We start from the raw sequence: 21,858 nt of genomic DNA, 5'->3' as shown, positions 1-21,858 counted from the left end.
GGACGTAAAGCCGTTGGTCAAGTGTGTTATGTAATATACGTACAATAAATCACTGCATTTATCGAAATGGGAAATGGTTCGCCTCGGTGTTCCTGATGTACTTGTACATAACCTTATTTTTTCGAAGTTAAATGCTTTCCCAAAATGGTTTATGTAGGCCTTCCATAGAATCCTGCTGAATGCTCCTAACCTAATGTTTTTATGCAAACAAAATGAATCTCTAGAGGCTTTCTCGATGGCTTTTATACCATAGCTGTATCTATTTAGTACTGTTTTTTTTTACATTACTCTTGGTACTTAAAAGTACAAAGAGTGAGTACCAAGCGTATACCTTCCCTTTAAAATATTATGTTTATTATTAGATCGCTTTGTAGACTTGCGGCAAGAACAATAATGGTTGCATTAGATTGTATAGATACGATGCGAAAATGCCTATAGATGATCCGCAGACATACATAATGATCAGGGCCCAATTTCATGGCTCTGCTTACCGTAAGCACAGAATCGGCGCTTACGGAAGCAGGGAATTTTGTGCTTACGGCAAGCGTATTTCACGGGTTAGCGGCGAATTTGGGTTTCTGCGCGTGCGTACTCAACGTTACTAGGCATTCTACGCTTACAAGGCTAGCGCAGAAATTCGGCGCTTGCACGTAAGCGGGCAATCGTGATTGTAAGCGCGGAATTCGGCGGTAAGCAGGGCCATGAAATTGGGCCCAGTATGATTATAAATGCTCCTCTGCCCTATTGGTTTGGACTGTGCAAGTCTGAACGCCGAGACCCGAAGTGTGGACCGGATAACAAATAAAAGGTCCACACAATGTTGGAACTTGAAACACTATGTGGACTTACACACGTCCACACAGTGCTAATTACAGTGTTTGGATCATACGAATTGCCCTATTATAAGTGTACAGACCAACAGAATGTCAACACAGTGACTGCAACACAGAGTGTGCGAGTTTGTAGTGTTGGTTCTGACGAAAACAAAACCGGTGGTTAACGTCTCGACGTTTCGATCAGTATACGCTCATCGTCTTCATGGGAATATGGATTCACAGTACACACAAACAAGGCTGTTATTGTATATTAGCTCTCTGTTTTATCTTGATTAAAAAAACGTCTGTATATCTATCAGCATGTGAGACTTCCTCTTTTCAGCTGATTTCCTCTTTTGGGGATTTGATTTCTCTCTTTTTTTCTTTACTTTTCTTTTCTGTACGCAAGTATAAAAATAATTATGACCTTTTCCCTCTTGTTTTTCTTGCCCAGTGCAGTTTGTCCTTTTCCATTTTTTTCCATGGATAGTTACTCACACACCGGATCTATTTAGCTTGTATTTCTCAAGGATTGGTTACAATTATTGCATGACATGTCTGCACAAATCTGAAGATACTTCTCCCCTAAACCAATGATGCACGTATTGTATATACCTGTAGTACGCCCGTGTAATGTATTTAATCGCAGTATCAGCTCCCAGTCTCTTCAGTACATAGTTATGTGTAAATGTGGATGCTGAATGATCACCCGAAGCTACCCCATTGACAGGTAGAGCGGTATACTATGTAACATGGCCATATAACCTGCTAACTCGAGCTGACAGAACTAAACCACGTCTACTCTCCAGCAATCACTGTAATGCATATCCTCGTATTTGTAACAGAAATGTAGGTTTTTAGAAACATGACTTTCACTTTAGCTTTCTTGTTCCGATAATATGCGACTCGCAAAGCACCAGGCAAAGTGTCACTTATCACACATCGCTGTAAGGGGAACCTCAAACACGAGGATGCTTTTCAACAAAGCTTGATTTAAAGGTACTGGGGTGGATTTCACAAAGGTAGTCCTAACTTAGGACTAGTCCTAGGCAATGCTAAAAGATAGGACCAGTCCTAAGTTAGGATGAGTTACTGGTCCTAACTTAGGACTGGTCCCATCTCTTAGCATAGCTTAGGACTAGCTCTGTCGCGTAATTCCCCCAGTTGATACTGGTGGTGTTGTAATTCCTCTTGCTGGAAATTGTCCGTAATCATTAAGGTTCTCATTTAAACGGAAGAATACGTTTGATAACCACTCCTACACTTAGGGTCAATGACAACTTATTTGGTTAGAAGTTAACACATCTTAGTAATGAAGTTATGGGAAAATATATCATGTACTATTCCCCCCCCCAAAAAAAAAAAAAAAAATATATACCCTGTGGTTTATTATTTGATATTATATATATATTTTTATATATAAAAAATAAAATAAATATATATAAAAAAATATAATAATGATAAGAATAAGAATAATTTCAATTTGAGAAACGTTACTGCCAGATACGTTTCTCAGATAGTGTATTTAAATTGCGGATCATTCTTCCTGCTTGGACATTATCGCTTCGAATTTTCGGCGTTAAATGAAAAACGCTACCAGCTTTTGAAATGAAATTTCCTCAGTTTTATTTTATAACATTTTATATTGGATTATGTCGTTCCCTTTGAACGGTATGCGTAACATTAACATTAAATATAAATAAAACTACGTGACATATTTTATTCGTATAATTAAGAGCTGGGGGTTGTAATTATGGAATGGAAAATGGAATGACGCATACGAATTTTGTGTCAATCATGGTGTTCAAATCAGAGGCAGTGTAAGCCTTGAGAAATGTAAAACCCATCTCAGCTATTTTATTATCACAATTTGTATAAGACTAGAATTGACTCGTTTCTTCAATCTTGGACTTGACAACTGAGTCAGATATTTCTCTGATTCAGTCCTTGACACAAATTGATTTTGCGACGATCACATGAACCGCAATGAGGAAAAATGTCAATCTTAAGACATCCTTCAGATTGATAATACACGGGCATAGACCTTCGATCTAACGGTACGGGTTTACCAATTGTTCTGGTGGAGGGAGACACATCACAATGCGTAAAACGGTTGATTCCGCTTGATGCATTTAAAGGGACACGTTATTTATTTATTTATTTTAATTTTAATTTAAATCTTTAGACATACACAATAGTTACAAGTTGTACAGGGGCTGTCAAGGTTAAAAAAAAAGTATAAAAACTGTCATGAAATGCAATGGTTGGAAAGGTGTTTTACAGGAAGAATGTAATAATCCACCCAATTATGCCTCGAAGGCGTGTGTTTCCTCTTATTTTGCGAACTGACACGGCGGCCATTTTGTAGAGTCAAAAATTTTACTCCTCAAAATGGCTTGCCGTTTTTATTCGCGACGTATAAGGAACACTACGCAATTTGAGGCATTATTGTGTGGCTCATTCTAATCTACTTAAAAAAAATCTTTCTAACCACAATGCATTTCATAACAAACAGTTTGAAACGCGTTTCATGGACCAACTCGCTCGAGTCCCTTTAAGCTGTTTCCAACTCTAAGGGACAAGTTTTTTCGCCGATACAATAGGTTGATAATGATCGTTAGAAACTCATTCTACTCAAACCATTCTTGTGGGATTTCTTTGAGGTTGGGCAGAAGTCTTACAAAATGATTTAATTATACCTACGAATGACAATAACATTGTAGGGTAGCGCTTGGGAAATCACCGTTGGGTTGGATGCAGCAGTGGAATTCATCAATATTCTGAAAACCTGTTTTTTTGTGCCAAGGACATTTTGTATTAAAGGCCAAGCCGAGTGCTTATTAATTTCACAAATTTGATCTGTCATGTCGTTACTAAAAAGTCAAAATCTTAAAAACAAATATTTCCCTGCCAAGTTTGATCTCCCAATTGTGTTTGTAGCGTTGTTTCAGTTAAGTACATTAATTAATGTCCACAATGAAATTGTAATTCAGCCATTTAAACCGCAAACATTTAATTGAAACAAATTATGGTTCCACAAGGTTTTGGTTTTGCTGAATTTAAAGTTGACAGTGAAGAATCTTGTAATGATAAACTGAGGGGCTTCCCCCTGCCTGACCCATATTTTATTCGTTTAATATTAACCACTTGTTTGTGCTGTTTCATTCTATAAAAACACCGCCTTGCAATGCAATAACAACAGAACAGATTACACCCATTAACCATGTTGTTAAATTAATGTAAACAATATATTATTATAATGCATATTTAAGGGCAGTGGACACTATTGGTAATTGTCAAAGACCAGTCTTCTCACTTGGTGTATCTCAACATATGCATAAAATAACAAACCTGTGAAAATTTGAGCTCAATCGGTCGTTGAAGTTGCGAGATGAAAGAAACACCACACTTGTCACACGAAGTTTTGTGCTTTCAGATGCTTGATTTCGAGACCTCAAATTCTAAAAAGGTCTCAAAATCAAATTCGTGGAAAATTACTTCTCTCTCGAAAACTTCTCCATTTCAGAGGGAGCCGTTTCTCACAATGTTTTATTCTACCAACCTCTCTCAATTACTTGTTACCAAGTAAGGTTTTATGCTAATAAATATTTTGAGTAATTACCAATAGTGTCCATTGTCTTTAAAACAAAACATGAGTAATGTTTTGTTTATCTCCACAGAACTCGGGGAGCATTCAGTACACAATGCTTACACAAATCGGTGAAAGGGTAAAACGCAAAAATTGAATATCTAAACGTAATTCCGCGCACGAATATTTTCAAGGTTCTATTTTATGAAAAGTTTAAAAACACCTTTGAAAACTTTATAAGACGTCTTGAGGGACGTCGACACCTACCTCTAATCCCGGCAGATAAGTATCTCCATTATCTCCTATCCTCGACAGATGCTTGACTCTGTCGTCAAGATTCTCTATCTCTTGCTCCTGCCAGGCTAGTCTCCTCTCAAGTTCCCTCATCCGCAGAACGGACATCCCTCCCACCAGAGCGATAAACAAGGTGACAATCAGGGCGAGTACAGTGAAGAGGCTACACGAGGTGTAAGGCTTGGTCCATCTGCTACCCGCCTCATGGAGGCTGCTGATGGGTGGTTTAGTAGCGGAGTCCGGGGGTAGAAGCATCCCCGTGTCCGGGTGCTCCTTTCCCCCACGGAGTTCATGTGGTGTCTCCATGTAGCTTGGTGGTGGAGATGTTTTCCTGTCGTTCTCCATGGTCGAGTCAGACGGTTGTGCTCAAAGTGTGCTCTCCCACCAACTACCAATCGGTCATAGCACTTGAAGGCACTGTTGGTGGCGACGCAGCCCCCTTTTATGGCTCGATCGTCAGGATCAACACCTTCTCCAAATTGAGCTCCACTTATTCAGAATAGGTAAACAAAACAGGTGCCGGTGGTGGTCCTCCTCTGGCCCTCAGTGAAGTCCCTCCTCAGCCTTTTGAACAAAAAGAAAACCCCAGCTCTGTTCCTCCACACGTTAAACCCATCTGACAACAAACACTGAAGGTTAGCAGTACATTCACCGAACTCTGGCAATCCTCACGTTGTATACATACATTCATATTCACTACGTCAACCACTTCATCAGCATGGTTTATACAGAGTAGGTTTTTTTTATTCGTCTAGTTTATTAGCGTACGCACCGCTTGAGAATAACTCAAGTGGAAAATCTTGCCCAGGGAGGCAAGAGAGGGTCTTTCTCTCCGTTCTAGTAGTTTGGTATAGACTGGGCCCCAGTCTTTATCCGCAAGGATAAACGAGCTTCGAAGTGTGACTTCAGATGTTCAGGCTAGTAGTCGTGTTCGGCCGTCTTCGTGTGCTGTGTAATACCAAGGCCTCCAAGGCGAAGGGGCACTGCTTGTGAAAGTTCTTGTTATGGTGAAATTCTCACTCCCGTCGGCGGTCGTCATATATGAGGCTAAGTATTGGAAAAAAATCGGATATTAACCACGAGTTGGCCAAGGGGACAGTCTGGTGATGCTTGAGATCGTCAGCCCGTGCTTCTAATCGGATGCTAGGCGTGAGCAATCGGTTTTTAGCATGGAGGGATTTATCAACAGCGCGGCAAGACGGTGTTGTAAAGAAGGGTGAAGATGAAGGGTTTTGTTTAGATTAAACAAATCTTCAGATGAAGATATTGTTTTGTTGTCAAATTTAATACGACGTCGATTCAAAGCTGGAATTTAAAGCAAAATTATGATATTCAAAAACTGTTTTAAATAAGTTTTTTAATCTCTCGCAATACTGTGCTTGTCAACATGAATTTAATTATGCCTTGTTGATTCGTGCATTACATTTAATATAGTTTTGTTGTTATGTTGCTATTCGCACTTCAAATTTAATACAACGTAGATTAAAAGCTGGAATTTAAAGCAAAACATAAGATTCAAAAACTGTTTTGTATGATTTTTTTTTAATCTCTCGCAATACCGTGCGTGTCAACCTGAATTTAATTATGCCTTGTGGATTCGTGCATTACATTTAATATAGTTTTGTTGTTATGTTGCTATTCGTGCATCAACTTTAATACGACGTCGATTTAAAGCTGGAAAGCAAAATCTTAGACTGGTAACTGTTTGTAAATCAGGGGTTTCGGTTTAATCTTCTTGCAATAATACCGCCTGCATGCCGACCTAAATTAAACTGTGCTTTGTTGATTTAAATCTCGGCGTGCAGAATTTACTTTGGATCCATTTACTCGAGCGTATAATATTGAGGGCCTGACCGATTCTTTCAACAAACACACCACACTGCAATTGGAAATTACATTGGTGTCAGTTTTCCTGTATGGTATTAACATAATTAGTATTAATCTAAACACAAATTTGATTATGATGATAGCCGACAAAATGTTAACTGTCTGTTGATTATTTCCCTCAGAAATTAAGCCACTATTCGGAAAAAATGTATCTGAAAATCACAAAAAAGGGAAACAGTGAGTTGATTCTGTATGTAAACACCCAAAATCAAGGACATTGTGTTTACATGCTAAAAAGTTAACAAAGGTTTCCACTGTTCTCTCCTTACAAACACAACGGGTTAAAGGCAGTGGACAATATTGGTAATTACTCAAAATAATTATTAGCATAACAACTTACTTGGTAACGAGTAATGGAGAGCTGTTGATAGTATAAAACATTGTGAGAAACGGCTCCCTCTGAAGTAAAGTAGTTTTCGAGAAAGAAGTAACTTCCACGAATTTGATTAGATTTAGAGGTATTGAAATCAAGCATCTGAACGCACACAACTTCGTGTGACAAGGGTGTTTTTTTCTTTCATTATTATTATTTTGCAACTTCGACGATTAATTGAGCTCAAATTTCCACAGGTTTAGTAATTCATGTTTTAGGTTCATTACGCAAGGCATAAACACGGTTTCCGACCATTATCTTCAGCACTTCCAATCCCAGAACACACTTTTAAATAGTAAAAAAAAAATGAATGAATGAACGTTTGAACAATACAACTCAGTAAGAATCGAGTCCACAAAACAAAACAAACGTCTATGATAAAGGTGTTCACCGACTCATAATTTACATGATATAAATATTGTAATGTTGAAGACTTCCATATTTCTTCGTTAAATAGCTTTAGTTTGTAAGAAATGAGTGAAAACCGGATGTATCAAAAGAACACGTGACCCGACTCCATGACCGATTGAACTTATTTTTTAACGGGTTTGTTATGCCTTTAGATCACATGATGTGGGTGTGTTGGTTTTTGGCAATTACCAATGTTACTATAGACACTCAGAACACAGCTATGTGTTTGATAAGGCTACTTGTTGATGTACTTTTGTGTCCCTTGTTTTTGAAACTTCAGTTTTACTTGACACTGTATGCTCCTTTTGTCATCAGTTCTGACTGCCCGATGAGACAATTCCCCACTTAATATCTCTAGTCTGCTGATTATTTCTATTATTGCAATCTTCAAACAGGACTTACTCATAATGACGATCAAAACCAGTCCTTTCTTCTCTTCAACCCGTCTCGAGATCAGGTCTTGTATTCTTCCCTGCAAAGGGAGGCCTGTTGTTGCATTTATAGCAAGTCTATTATTACCTTAAGCGACCTTTGAACCCCATGGGAGTTAAACATAACACGAGTTGCTGTCAGCTTTGATAATAATTGAGCTTTAAAATACGCGGTGCCGATGCATCGGCGTCAAACACTACATGTCCATTAATAATGCAATGTCGGAGGCGAGCTAATTATTTCAGGCGCAACAGTTTTGCCAGTCTAATTAAATCGTGATCTTAACAACAGTAGAGGGCGCTAGATTGCTTTTGTGGCAACTTGCGATTGGAAGCCATTTTTCGGCAACCCAAAACATAATGCACACACACAGAGGCTTGAAATTTGGTTGTGCTTTATTTGCCAGTCTAATGTTAACAGTAGAGGGCGCTATATTGCTTTTTGTGACCGAAGCTTTTGCGGCAACTGGCGATTGTAAGCCATTTTTCGGCATCCACAAACCATATGAGCACACAGACACACACATGGTGTTAGACAAGACTGAAAATTGGGTTGTACTAACGGAGTCCGTTAACCGCGTGACCAACGAAAACTTGCGTTATTCACGAGCCTCGAAGAGTGACCTCAGATCTTCATTTTAAAAAAGTGCATCCATACGCAAAATTATGCCGAATGTTTCTTCAAAAATTCCAAGATTTTCCATCTAAGTTATTTGTTTTATATTTAGACGTGCTATCAGTCCCTAATTTACAAAATACAAAATACAAATGACTGTGTTTCTTTCTGGCTTCCGAAGCCTTTATTGACTTTGACTATATTATTTTCTTTACTGCATAAAGAGTCAGGGAATGGCTCCATACCAATACCATGACAACCTGGGCATAACCCCGTCACAGTTAAACACCAATTTGTGTAGGGCCTGCCATATGAACATTCATAAAAAATACCTTGGCTAGTAACCTCTTCTGCTTAGCAAGTTAACGTGTTTGAAAGCTCATTGAAATAAGCACAAGTTTAGTATTTTCAAACAGAGAAACCTCGCTTAGCACAAATTAACTGGGTACCAGTACTAACTCATCACATTAGTATTTTAGCTGATTACCTTCCTCGTTCACCTCCCGCTCACCCCTCTGTCCCTCTCTCTGCCTAGCATGATCCCACCCGTTCTTAGCAGGGTCCAATTTCATAAAGCTATTAAGCTGAAAATACTGCTAAGCATTTTTATTTGCCAAGCAAACACAAAATAAGTGGGGTGCGCACCAGTTGTTACAACGTAAACTTTATGGAATTTTGGTTGGTGACCTGTCTAGCTAGATTGTTTTGGGCTTAGCAAGCATTAATGCTTAGAGGCTTTATGAAATCGGGCCCTTGGGTCTATGATACCAGCTTTACGAGGGGTCTGTGTGGGAACTTGTAAGCAAGCAAATCGACACCCTTAACCAACCACAATTTCATAAAGCTGTGAAGCTGAAAATATCGCTTAGCAATTTATTTGCTGAGCAAACAAAACAAAGAGTGGGGTGCGCACCAGTGGCAACAATGTAAACTTTATTGAATTTTGGCTGGTGACCAGTTTCTGTTAAATAAGATTATTGGGGGGCTTAGCAATTTTTTATGCTTGGAGGCTTTTACGGAATTGGGCCCTCGTGTCCGTGATACCAGCTTTACTATGGGCCTATGGCACCTTTTAGCAAATCGACACTCCCATCAACGCGTTACATTTTTACATAACTACATACTAGCAAAAAATGTATTTAATACACCATAAGCATTTCATTGTACAGATTACATACACTAATGACTTTGCATAGCTTGATAAACCGGAGATTTTTCTTCAATTATTTATAATAATCAGTGGTACAAAATGTGGCAAGACCGTTTGGGTTGGGGAATGAGGTCCAAGTGCAGGAATTATGAGAATCGAAAGTTTATTATCAATCTAAAAGTTCGCTGATTATGAGGTTAGAATTAGGACTACTCCTTCTGATAATAATTTCCGTTTCCAAAAATCATAAAAGATATCAAAACTAACAACGATAATCTTTATCATAAAATGAAGGGAACAAAAATGGAAACAGTGGTGGTTTACCAAGCAACAACTGTGCAAAAACGCAACCGTAAAACCTTTGGGTTTATTTAGTACTTCCGTTAAAGACATGGACACTAGTATTGGTGATTGTCAAAGACCAGTCTTCGCACTTGGTGTATCTCAACATATACATAAAATAACAAACCTGTGAAAATTTGAGCTCCATTGGTCGTCGAAATTTTGAGATATTGACGAAAGAAAAAATAACACCCTCGTCACACGAAGTTGTGTGCTTTCAGATGCTTTATTTCGAGATCTCAAATTCTAAATCTGAGGTCTCGAAATCAAATTCGTGGAAAATTACCTCTTTCTTGAAAACTACGTCACTTCAGAGGGAGCCGTTCCTCACAATGTTTTATACTATCAACCTCTCTCCATTACTCATTACCAAGTAAGGTTTTATGCTAATAATTATTTTGAGTGGTTACCAATAGGGTCCACTGCCTTTAATCAGTTGTTTATTATTATTTAAATGTGTATTTTAGTGCAGCCGTAAATAATTGTTCCACTAGAGAACGAACACGGTTTTTATATTTTAAATACTGCTTTACGTCCAGATAGAGATTTTTTACTGAAATTTACGGTAAACGTTACGTACTGCCAAACGACTCACCGTTATATATACTTAAAATATCGTTACGGCATTAGTTATACTTGTATACAGAAAACAGTGATAATAATATAGGGATGACAATCACTTATAGTTGGGTATTTTGTTTTCTAAAGAGAAATACTACTTTTTATAGGAATAGGGACAATACGGAATGCCTTATTGGTAAAGTTATTACTCTTTAATATTCCACAACGAATATCAAGAAATATAAAAATTATTCATTAGATACAACTTCACTCAACACTCACTTTTATAATATTTCAATTGGTATAAAAAACACCATAACAAACAATTACCTTTGTCTTACAATATTGACACAATAAACTATTAAGTGTTGAGCTTATTTACAAATTATGTACAAATTATAACAATCAATTTACCAATCCAAATTAAATATTACCTGCTGTAAGTATGGCCAATTAACGTTCCCGTATGGAGAAAACTGTTTAACACTAGATGTGTACTTTTCTATGCAGTCACAATGTTCGCCTAGTTCCCCGACGTTTATACGCATTTTGATGTCTTTATGGGGCTCTGGCAAATTTTGTTCCCCCTTCAGCCTCGTTTCGGGTAAATTGATTCTGTAAATTCACGACCAGTTTAAAATGAATATTTTCATCGGAGATGTGCCCCCAAATGTTGTGGTCGTTGCATTATTTTTAACAGACTTTCAAGATAATTTCTGAACACATCTGACATTTCACCAGACACTTACTTGTTCAAGTTTTCACTTATTCTAAGTTTTGTTATAGCCATTTTTCACCACAATCAAAGTATAAATTTATTTTGTTTTGGTTTGTTTTTTAGTATAGATGTATCGAGATACTCCAATACACACGGGTGAAAGTTCATTATTTTTAACAAACAAATCATTTTTTCGCAAGGGAGAACATTGTTATCATTTAGGATATCTTTAATCTGTTTTAGAGATTATTTTATCGTCATAATAAATTCCCCATCGGAGGCAAGACAAATAGTCGTCAATAACAATAATCGTCAACTAATTTATTTGGCTAAGTTGTATCCATGCGAATATTTTGTCCTTCAGAATCAATGCAAATACGAACGCCAAACATATTTCAAGAACAGGGTCTAAATTGACATGCCGGAGATGTAAAAGCTAATTTGGTTTATGTTCAACTCTTAATTATTTCAAATTTACCCTGTCAGTTTAAAACCAGAGATTTGAAGAACCAATCATCCGCGCCCCTTAAGTTGATATCTCTACTGTCGCTTTCCGGGTTGCGTCATAGTACGGTTAATCCACTGGTGTTATCTCTGGCTACACAGCAGAAAAACGTTAACCGATATGGCTTCTGCCGGCACCTCGAATAACGATATTGACGAAATAAGGAGACCGCTTGCACATGGCTAAGTTCAGTTGGTATAGAGAGCCGGCCGTCGATTTCACCAAACTCTTCCTAACTTAAGATTAATCTTAGGACTTAGTCCCAACCCTGCATTGTAGCAGCACCTTAAGATTAAACCTAAGTTAGGACTAGTTACTCGTCCTAACTCGAGATAGGATCAATCCTAGCGTTTCGTGAAATCGGCTGCAGGACATTAAACCAGAGGTTGTTTTATAATCCCACTCTAAGCCCGCTCAATTTGTTGTTTTTCAACCCTATTATTTCCAACTACCAAGACAGTTGAAGCAATCCTACTGGTTGATAGGCCGTCACTTGATCATGTTTTCCCTTCGGGTCTGCCCTTTATCACGTGGTCCTGAAGCCAGCCAATCTACGGCTTACCGTTGCTATGGTGTTGCTACATTGTCTCTTGAAAACTTGTGCAGATTCCAAATTGATGACTCCACACGATGGCTGGCTATTAATCTGCTTAGTGATTCAACATGAGATGATGGTTGATCGCAACTATACAGATCCCAAACTGAAGACGTCACACAATGGCTGGATGTTTTAATCTGCTTTGAGTTTTAAAAGGGATTATGGTTGATTGAATCTACAGATGCAGCCTGGATTAAACTTGGAATTCAATGACCCCATCGTTTCCGAAGGTCACACTGTTCCTGTTCACATTATGATTGATGCCATGATGTGCAGGCGAGGCCGTGTCGTGATTGTTGGCCGAGGCAAGACGACTCCCGGCCCCGCCAGACATCTTCTGCTGCCGCTTCCGTTCTTCCTGCTGCGCTAGATATTTAGCAGCGAGTTTACTCTCCAGCTTGCGTCTGTCCCTCATGTAGTAGATCGTACCCAGTACAAGGATGTTCAGCAGCAGGAGAAATCCCCCGACGGCTATTACAACACTCAGTTCCACTTTGAAGTTGGGTTCGTTCTGCGTGACCGGACCCACTGGGATTTCATTACCCATCGGTGCCGGGGTTCCAATTGGTGTGGTCGGTATGACGTCACGGATGACGTTGTCTTCCGTCATCTCTGACGTCACGGCCGGTGTGATTGATGTTATAAGCATCTCGAAGCTTGTGGCGGCAGTCGGTGTGTCCTCGCGGGTCGTATCCCCACTGGGTACCGGAATGAGATCCGCGGGGAAGGCCCGGCTGATCTCCGGTACTAGCTCCTCCCAGAAGGAGACCTTGTGTAGCCGGTAGAAGTCGCGTATTCTGGGCGAGACACCGATGTGAAGAAACTGCTGTGTATCGTCGTCGTACTTTGGCCACTCGTCCAGAGCCTGGTACGGGAAGTTGATCTGATATTGACGGTGGATCTTGCTGGCTGTCTGCGGCTCGGGAATGTTGGGGTTCCTGTGACAACACAAGCATTTATCAAAGGTTTACTTGAAGATGAAAAGTCAAATCATTAGGTTTCAGTTCAAAACACGTTGTCAATCAAGAACTATCTTGCCAAACATCTACACGCAAAAAGCAGATCACAGTGGACCCACTAATCCCGTGGAATGTGGCCTTGGGGGGAGGCCTGTGACTTGTTTTACCCCAACGTAATCCCGGTGCACTTCCACACGGTCCCCACCTACTTACCTATTTTACGAGGTTTTGGCTGCACGTTTAGAAAAAAAAAAGGTCCTTTACCGCATAATCCTACTCTAGAGCATTCCCCGGGGTATGCCCATTTGCTTGGACAGACTGGGAGTAAAGCAGTCATAATGTGAAAAGACTAGCCGTTATTATTATATTCCCCGGGGCCAACCCTATGAAATGGAGTAGTGTGAAAAGGGCTTATCAGGACGCCACAAAACGAAAACATGTGAGGGATTCAAAAGGATGCACATTGAGTTTGTCATTGTAGTAACTTGTCGCAGAGTGTTTGTGTTCCAGAGGTTGTTGATGGAGTTGATTGGAGAGGTGAATACTTTACCCTGTCTTGGCGAAGTTACTCCAGTACGTCATGATCGCAAGGCTAACCGTAGCATCTCCCTTGGTGTAATTCTCCTTGAAGATCCCTAGAGGACCAGGTACCAGTGGCGCTCCGAATACAAAAGGCATATCAGAGAGATGGACGGCACCTATGCGAAAGGATAACAACACGAAGATCATTGAACATTATTTTAAAATCGTGTTATCAGCAGCAGTACGTGGGTTTGATACCCGGACGTGACGCGTGTGCCTTTGACATTGGCCTTTGAGCAAGGCACTTCACACTGAGTGCGTTCGTTTAGCTTCCCTGGGTCGACCCCGGTGTGTGGCGGTTTTTTTCCCCAGGACGAACGTGGGTAATTATCTGCACACGTTCGTCCTGGAAAAAGAAAACGCCACACACCGGGGTCGACCCGGGGAAGCTAATCGAACGCACCTATTGATTCGTACAAAGTTGGGATGGGAGTACAATCTACCAGCAAGGCTCAAGTGCTTGATCCCCATGCCTACATCCGTATGGATTGTATAGCAGGGGTAACCCTGTCTCAGCCCCAAAACAACGTACTATGTTGGCTGTTGGTTTAGGTTAATAGCCAAAACCCTCACATATGGCAGAATATTTTGTCCCCTGGAGATTCTGTCCCCCTCTACGGCAAACAGCGCCCTCTTTTGAGTCAAACTCCTCCAGCACATATGAATTTCTCATGCGGGGGACAGAATCTCCGATGTTCATAATAACACCGACCTTGTGATGTTAGGCGGTCTTTCATAAAACAAAGTATATTAATTCAAAGGCAGTGGACACTCTTGGTAATTACCCAAAATAATTTTTAGCATAAAACCTTACCTAGTAACGAGTAATGGGGATAGGTTGATAGTATAAAACAATGTGATAAACGGCTCCCGCTGAGATGGAGTACTTTTCGGAAAAGAAGTTATTTTCCACGAATTCGATTTCGATACCTCAGATTTAGAATTTGATGTCTCGAAATCAAGCGTCTGAAAGCACACAACTCCGTGTGCCAAGGGTGTTTTTTTCTTTCATTAATATCTCGCAACTTCGACGACCGATTGAGCTCAAATTTGCACAGGTTTGCTATTTTGTGCATATATGTTGAGATACACCAAGTGAGAAGACTGGTCTTTGACAATTACCATTAGTATCCAGTGTCTTTAACAAAAACATACCGGCCCATCTTGGGTGTACGTCCATCTTTGACCGATGACCAAATGTAAAGAAGTAGGCATTAATGCCGGACTTGTCTGCCAGTTTGAGTGACTTAATGGCCGGAGTGGCCCAGAGGTCATCGCTGATTATCTCAATGGCGCTCTCTATCAACGTGTATGGGTTGCCCTCACCACCTCCCCAGTCAATGTACTCGTAATAAATGGCCTTCTTGATGACGTTACTGCAAACAATAGCAAATAACAAAAACATTTGTATATCCTTGTTTGATGTTCCATTTTTAATGAAAATGCGAAACAAGTTGATCTTGTGTTTTATTAATATCCTCAACATCAGTTTTCCCTTTCTGTTTTGCCCATTGCCTCCTTGGAAACTGGTATTACATCAGTTCCAAATATTTGTATGTAATTGGTTTTGACATTTACGAAGACACCGATGCACTTAAAGGTCTCCTGGTCCATGTCCCAGGGGGGTGGTCCTTTTCTGGGTCATTTTGACCAGTAATAAGTTTTAACCTGAAAATGATACCTAAGTTAATTTCCTGTTATTTTTTGTACAAGTTTGCAGGCCAATCTGACCACACAGTTGGGTCAGTTTTCGGGTTTTAGTTGTGCAGTGATATATTTCTAGCCCCCCAGTTTGTTGACTGGGTTTTCAGTCCCTATGGCGTTGGTTTTACATTTAACAAATATCTGGTTTTTTTTTACCCACCTCTAAAAATTAAAACTTCATTACTTGTCTTCTCGCCATTTGGGTCCTTGGCTAGTAAAGTAATTAATTTTCAATTCTTAAGCTTCACAACCGGAATAAATGAAAAAGAAATATTAAGATAAATCCGGAATCACTTCCGACCCGGAAAATGTTTAGAGTGGCATATTAAACGAACACTCAAGTCTAGTTACCCGGCGTGCATGTTGCTGCCATAGTTATTCTGCACGAATCCATCCAGTATGTGATTGAAGTCCTCCGGTGCAAGTCTTCCCACTCCGTCAGCATCTTCGCCTACGTAGTGAAACCCTTCGCTCCGGGTGACTCCGCTCATGTAGGAACATCCGTCACATCCGGGTTTCCTCTCACCGTTTGCGAGTTTCTCCAACAGGACGCTGGGCTCGTCTTCAATTAGGGCGCCATCTACGACGGGGGCGAAGGCATTGTAGTAGAGAGGCGCTTCGATGTCGTACAGTTGGAACTCTTCGGCTCTTACCTGACAGACAAAAGCAACACCACGTTTACATGAAACAGCCGTACAGTGAGAATTGTTTAATGTGTATGATTTAAATAATATAACAAGGCCACTTTATGTTTAATCTAAAATATCCAACATCATGAAACAACATGTGACATACTAGTGTTATAGCACTTTTGATGGTGGGTGGGGTTCTTTATCTGTTTGTCTTAAAAAAATCACCTATCTGAGATTTTGGATTTTCACGACTGATGTAACTTTTAAGAGTGCTCAATCAAATTTTGATGACAAGAATATTGTAGTGTTGGAGTATAGGTTCAGACGGCATGCTGTTTTGATAACTTCTACGATCGTCTTGAACAGCGACCTCACTTGTCAAGCATAGAAGGAAGATACTAAGTTAAAACGTACCTCTCTGAGACAGTCAACCATCTTATAAGTTGTAGACGCTTCACACCCGATCTCGGTGGCCGCCATCTTGGCAAACTTCCTTGGTTCCCTGCTGATAGCCCACGGTGCAATTGCAGAGCCACTGTGGGCAATCACGCCGGACATTAAGCCTGTATTACGGAAAGTATACAGAGAATATTAATTGAAACTTTTGCATGCTCAGTAAAAAAGTCGACACCCAAAATGTAGGGTGCGCCCTCAGTGTTCAACTGTGCAATGTAAGCTTTTGTAATAAGCGTGTTATTGCAATATAACATTAGGTTTAGAGTCGTGATCCTAATAGGCTGAATCTCTTTTTCACCACTTTGGATTAGAGCTAGGACTGCAGCACGTTCGTGTTCTGGTTATTATTTCTCTATATGGAAAGGTTTGCGGTAACACCATGTAATGACTATCTCTAATGAGTTGGGGTTGTTCTGAAAAGAACCGTTGGTTTCAACTCGACGTTTCGATCAGTATGCTCTGGAGACAGCTTTCTCCAGAAGACGATCAGAGCATACTGATCGAAACGTCGAGTTGAAACCAACGGTTCTTTTCAGAACCACCCCAACAAATTTAGAGATAGTCATTACATGGTGTTACCGCAAACCTTTCCACATCGTATTTCCACCATGTAAAGTTAAAAACCCTAATTATGTCTCTATGTTTTGTAGGGAGCATGGAAGAGATACGGTCCTTGAGCTTGGTTGTCAAATCCTCATTTTCTTATAGATAAAGAAATCAATTTTGTGTAACCAGCCAACCCCATTACGAATTGGGCCTTGGATTTTACCTGTAGTCATGTTTGATAGCATCAACAATCCGGCACTGGCAGCTCCTGACCCAACTCCGAATATTGTTACCCGGCCCGGGTCGCCTCCAAAGTTCTAAAGACGAAAAAAACCAAAACAGATAACAATAATAAGCATAACGGGAAAGCTCCACAATAAAGAGGTCAGAATTGAACATTATTTTTTTCCTGTCAACTCACACCTGTTATGTCTATGTAATTTCTTTTCCAAACAGTGAACTTAATTGGATCATGTATAAACCAGTAAATGCTGCTGACTGCCCCAGGCAGATGAACTGCTCATCCATTAGGTTCATTGATCCACGTTAATTCACACCCACTCAAATTTAATTCATATTTCTCTTTCCTGGCAATTTACCTCAATGTTCTGATTAATCCATTTCAAGACCAGGATCTGGTCCAAGAGGCCGTAGTTTCCCCGTGCTGCTCCGTCATCTGTACTTAGAAACCCTGGTAAAATAAAGACACAACATTCTTGAGTTAGAGGCAAAGAAACACGTAAGGTTTACATTTTGTCTGTGGGAGAAGTTCTGTTATTACAGAAGTTCCTGGTTTTCAGACATGTCCGTGGTGGACATGTGGTTAGTATGTATCAATCGTGTGTGGACCTCGGGATAAGGCTGTAGACCTAGGTGAGGGCGCCCTACTTATGACATCATGTGCATAATTATTTGTTATGTCTCTTTACGTTATTTTTAAATTAACTTCAAAATTATTAGTTTCATAGGTTCCAGTATTAGTCTTCTTACACCAAGCGTTATGACCACACTTACGAGTCGTGAAATTATCCTGTAGCAATTGTTTTCATTCCATTCAAAGGCAGGCAACGTTAAACTATTGTTTATTTGAACCGTTCAAATGGTTTAATCTGATTTAAATGTAGATGTATAATAATAAAACGGACATCTGAGAATTTCATTTCAAAAGGTGCAAGGTGCATTTTTGAGATAACGCCGAAAATCCACAAGATCGTGTTTTGTTTACATCTACATTTTAGATTAGGATTAAAACAATCAAACAGTTCCAGAAACTATACTTTGCCTTTAATGAACAATACAGAGGGACTCTTATTGGATTGAACGAACTATAAGCACTTGTTGGTAAGGCACAGGTCAGTCTAGCGAGCTGGAATTCCACCTGACGTTACTCGCATGACATTTTAAAGAGGATGTAATATGACAATTCCCTTGGGAGAAATGTCTTATCTATAATTTACAGCCAGTGTCGGCTCCATAATGCCAAATAATATATGTATTTATTTCGTCTAGTTTTACAAGCTAGCTCCCCACCCTCCTCCCGTCCGTCGGCAAAAGGCTGGATCTGTTTCCCATTAGGACCCCGAAAAAGGGGGCGACCAAAATTAGAGATTATTACTTGTAGATGGATGAAAAGTGAACTTGAGACATATCTTGTTTTTTTTTCAAGCAAGTAATATGTGGAGATACGCATAATTATTGTTTTGATCCGTTTTTCTTTCCACTCGGGTGACAAGTCTTCGCAATATAGCGTTGATTTCATTGGAGCTTAGAGAGATCAAGAAAATGACATTCGCAATTAAGAGTGGCTAAACTTGTTTCATGTCTTGGTATGTGTTCCTCAAACAGCAAACCTGCGATTTATTCCTTTTACCTCTTTGAAAGTTGTATTTGTGGAGTTAATATTTTTGCAGGTAGATATTGGTCGCGCAACTTTTGGCGCACCTTTTAACATTTGGAGCATGTTGTTACCAACTGTGTATTGCATCCGCTGTGACAATTTGAAATAGCCTCACAATATTATTGTGGATTAAGATTTGTTTGTATTGATAACACTACAGATGACGTAATTAATTGGCTATATAATAATTCCAGTATTCTGATCTTCTGCAAATCATAAACTCAGGTATCCATTTCCATTAGGCCTATGTTGAACATAAAGGTGCTGCATATTCCCAATGAGGTATATGGTTTAAAGTAATGCATTTTGCCTGTAAAAGTTGTCGCTTAAATATCACCTAGATAGTGCTAGCTAGCTAAGTTGGTGGAGCCACCGGCCCGTTAATCCGGATGCTGTTGGTTCAAATCCCACTCTAGTCATTTGTGTTGTTGTTTAACCCCAAAGCACTTAAAAAAAGTCATTCATAAGATTGTGTTTATTGAAATGTTCGTTACCTAGAATTCCTAAACGGTAGTTGAATGTGACGACGATGACGTCACCATAACTAGCCAGCACACTACCATCATACATGTTCCCTGATCCATCCTGGTACCCGTCGCCGTGAATGAAGACCATGACCGGAAATCTCTGATCCTCACGGGGCTCGTCACCTAAAGGCTCCTCGGCGACCCTATCCCCCTCCGGAGGCCCGAAGCTGGGCTGGTCAGACGGCGGTTCGGACCCCTGGCTCGGGTCTGTCTCACTCGACACCTCGCTGGCTGAGAATCCAGCCGTGCTCTCGACGTCGGTGACCGGCGGCGAATCACCTGCTAAGCTCGTACTCCCATCCGTGCCTTCGGGGTCCACAGAATTATGCTCCCCTGCGAAAAAAAAAGAAGACGAACGAAAACAAAATAAAATTACAGACTGTTCATCTTTCCATCCTTCAAAATTACCAATACTAGTCTTAAGTCGCAGACGTTAGTTGTGCAGTGGTGTATTGATCCTCTGCCAGTCCCACGCAAATGTCTAACAGAAACACAAAAAGGTCTTTGAAACGAAGACTAGTCTGACACTGATCTACATCATGAACCGAACTATTGATTTCTTATCCAGTAATTCACGTTCAAAATGCAGGCAGCTGTGTTGACTATGGTTCCTCAGGCTAGTCAGCTTAACGGTGATGAATTTAACCTCCATTACATCATTGCTTAATCCATAAACAGCAGTTCATGACACTTTTACTAGAGGATGTGGCCTTCATACTTTTGACACAGTTCTGTTCACCCATTTTAGGAATGGGCGCGAATGTTCTCCATGGGATGTTCCGGGAGAAACACCATAACTTTAGAAGTTCATGACACTCTTATAAATCGAAAATGTTGCCTACTTTTTGTTTCAACAGATCAGGGGCCGATTTCACAAAGCAATAAAATTCATCGCAAGACAATGTCAGTATTACCACGGTGATTTGTATTATGACATTACCTTTAATATGCAACCACGACTGATATGCAGTTAAGATCAATCTTAGCTTTTTGTAAAATCGACCCCTGGTCACCATTTTTTGTTTTAGGAATGGGCGCGAACACCTCTGGTAGAAGTTTTCGCCAATTCTTTTCTGTAAAACAAAATTCATCTCAACTTGGCCGTTGGTGGCGCTAGTCAACAGTGTCCACCGTGGACCTTATTTATGATACCTTTACGCATAAGTCTAATATCAATGTTAAGAACAAAAATCACTTTATGATTGACAAACGGGGTCTGTTGGAAGAATTTATTTCAAAAACATTACCAAAAAATTGTTTGTATGTATAGCCAACCTCCTTCCGTCTGAAAGTTTGTCAAAGACGATGGGACAGCAGCGGCAGACTATACCGTTTCTTATTTTGATTGTCGTTATTATCGAAATAAACCCAAAATGAGCGGGCTCACAATTAAAGAAAAAACTGAGTTTGACCAAGTTTGATGGAAATGTTTGTTTTGTTTTACTGTGTATTTATTGGAATTTACTTGCTGCAATTAAGTCTTCTCTTCTTAAAATACAGCCCCAATGGTTTTTCTCTTTAACTCAAGCCCAATCAACATATCTCTTCAAATGATATGCACAGTACAGTAAAAGTTCGTATTGATGACAGGTGAACCTCATTTGCAACATATGCATGCTAATCATATGATGCATCGGAAACGCCGAAGAGTACTTGACATGACCATGGCACAGGTCCAAAGCACAGTGGGGCCCGGCGCTCCTCTCGCCCCATGTCACTGGATGCGAGCACGGCGCTCGGAACCCAATCCCTTCAAGTACTTGTTAGTGTAAAGCTAAACCAACGTCGTTCGAACCCCGGCGCCTTCTGTTGTTACAAAATAATCACTGAATCAGAATTAAAACACGCAATGTTGACCTACGTCGCTGTTAATGCAGCGTATTAGCGGTGGACTCAAAAACAAACAGTGTGTTCGACGGGGATGGTGGGTTTGCAAGAAAAAGAATAATATTTGGATTTTGTAGTGGGACCCATGTTTTAGATGACAGTGGGATGTCACAGATAGTGTCACTTGGGGGATGTTTTATCGACGCAACTCATAGCCATAATAGCGATGTAGGTGATAATTTCACTCACATAGTGATACATGTCTGCCCGTGTGAACGTAAACAAACCCACCTCAATTAAGAACATGGTTTGGTGATTCATGAACAACTCATAACCGTAAACGTGACGTGGGCGATGATTTCACTCACACAGTGGAGAACGTAAGCCCGTGTGAACGTAAATAAACAACCCCAATTAAAGACATGGTTTGGTGATTTA

At 40.1% G+C, this 21,858-nt stretch overlaps 2 protein-coding genes across 2 annotated transcripts in view; both read right to left on the bottom strand.

Annotated features, from left to right (window-relative positions):
* Positions 1–5,648, bottom strand: part of LOC117298270 (ectodysplasin-A-like) — a 37,919-nt gene extending 32,271 nt beyond the window's left edge. Inside the window, exon 1 of the mRNA XM_033781418.1 lies at positions 4,672–5,648. Within this exon, the coding sequence (XP_033637309.1) occupies positions 4,672–5,043 (372 nt within the window). The 5' untranslated portion in view covers positions 5,044–5,648. The remainder of the gene's footprint in view (positions 1–4,671) is intronic.
* Positions 5,649–10,292: 4,644 nt separating this feature from the next.
* LOC117298635 (neuroligin-3-like) lies at positions 10,293–20,336 on the bottom strand. Its single transcript, XM_033781954.1, has 9 exons — positions 20,312–20,336; positions 19,561–19,926; positions 17,769–17,860; positions 17,393–17,486; positions 16,582–16,730; positions 15,887–16,188; positions 14,987–15,207; positions 13,800–13,947; positions 10,293–13,228 (listed from the first exon to the last, which is right to left on the bottom strand). The coding sequence occupies exons 1-9, from the start codon at positions 20,334–20,336 to the stop codon at positions 12,484–12,486; spliced, it is 2,142 nt and encodes a 713-aa protein (XP_033637845.1). The 3' UTR covers positions 10,293–12,483.
* Between the last annotated feature and the right edge of the window lie 1,522 nt (positions 20,337–21,858).

Source organism: Asterias rubens, chromosome 13 (assembly GCF_902459465.1).
Source record: "Asterias rubens chromosome 13, eAstRub1.3, whole genome shotgun sequence".
Classification (NCBI taxonomy): Eukaryota; Metazoa; Echinodermata; class Asteroidea; order Forcipulatida; family Asteriidae; genus Asterias; species Asterias rubens.
Note: the sequence above shows the minus strand (reverse complement) of the source record. Positions and strands in the feature narration are given on the sequence as shown.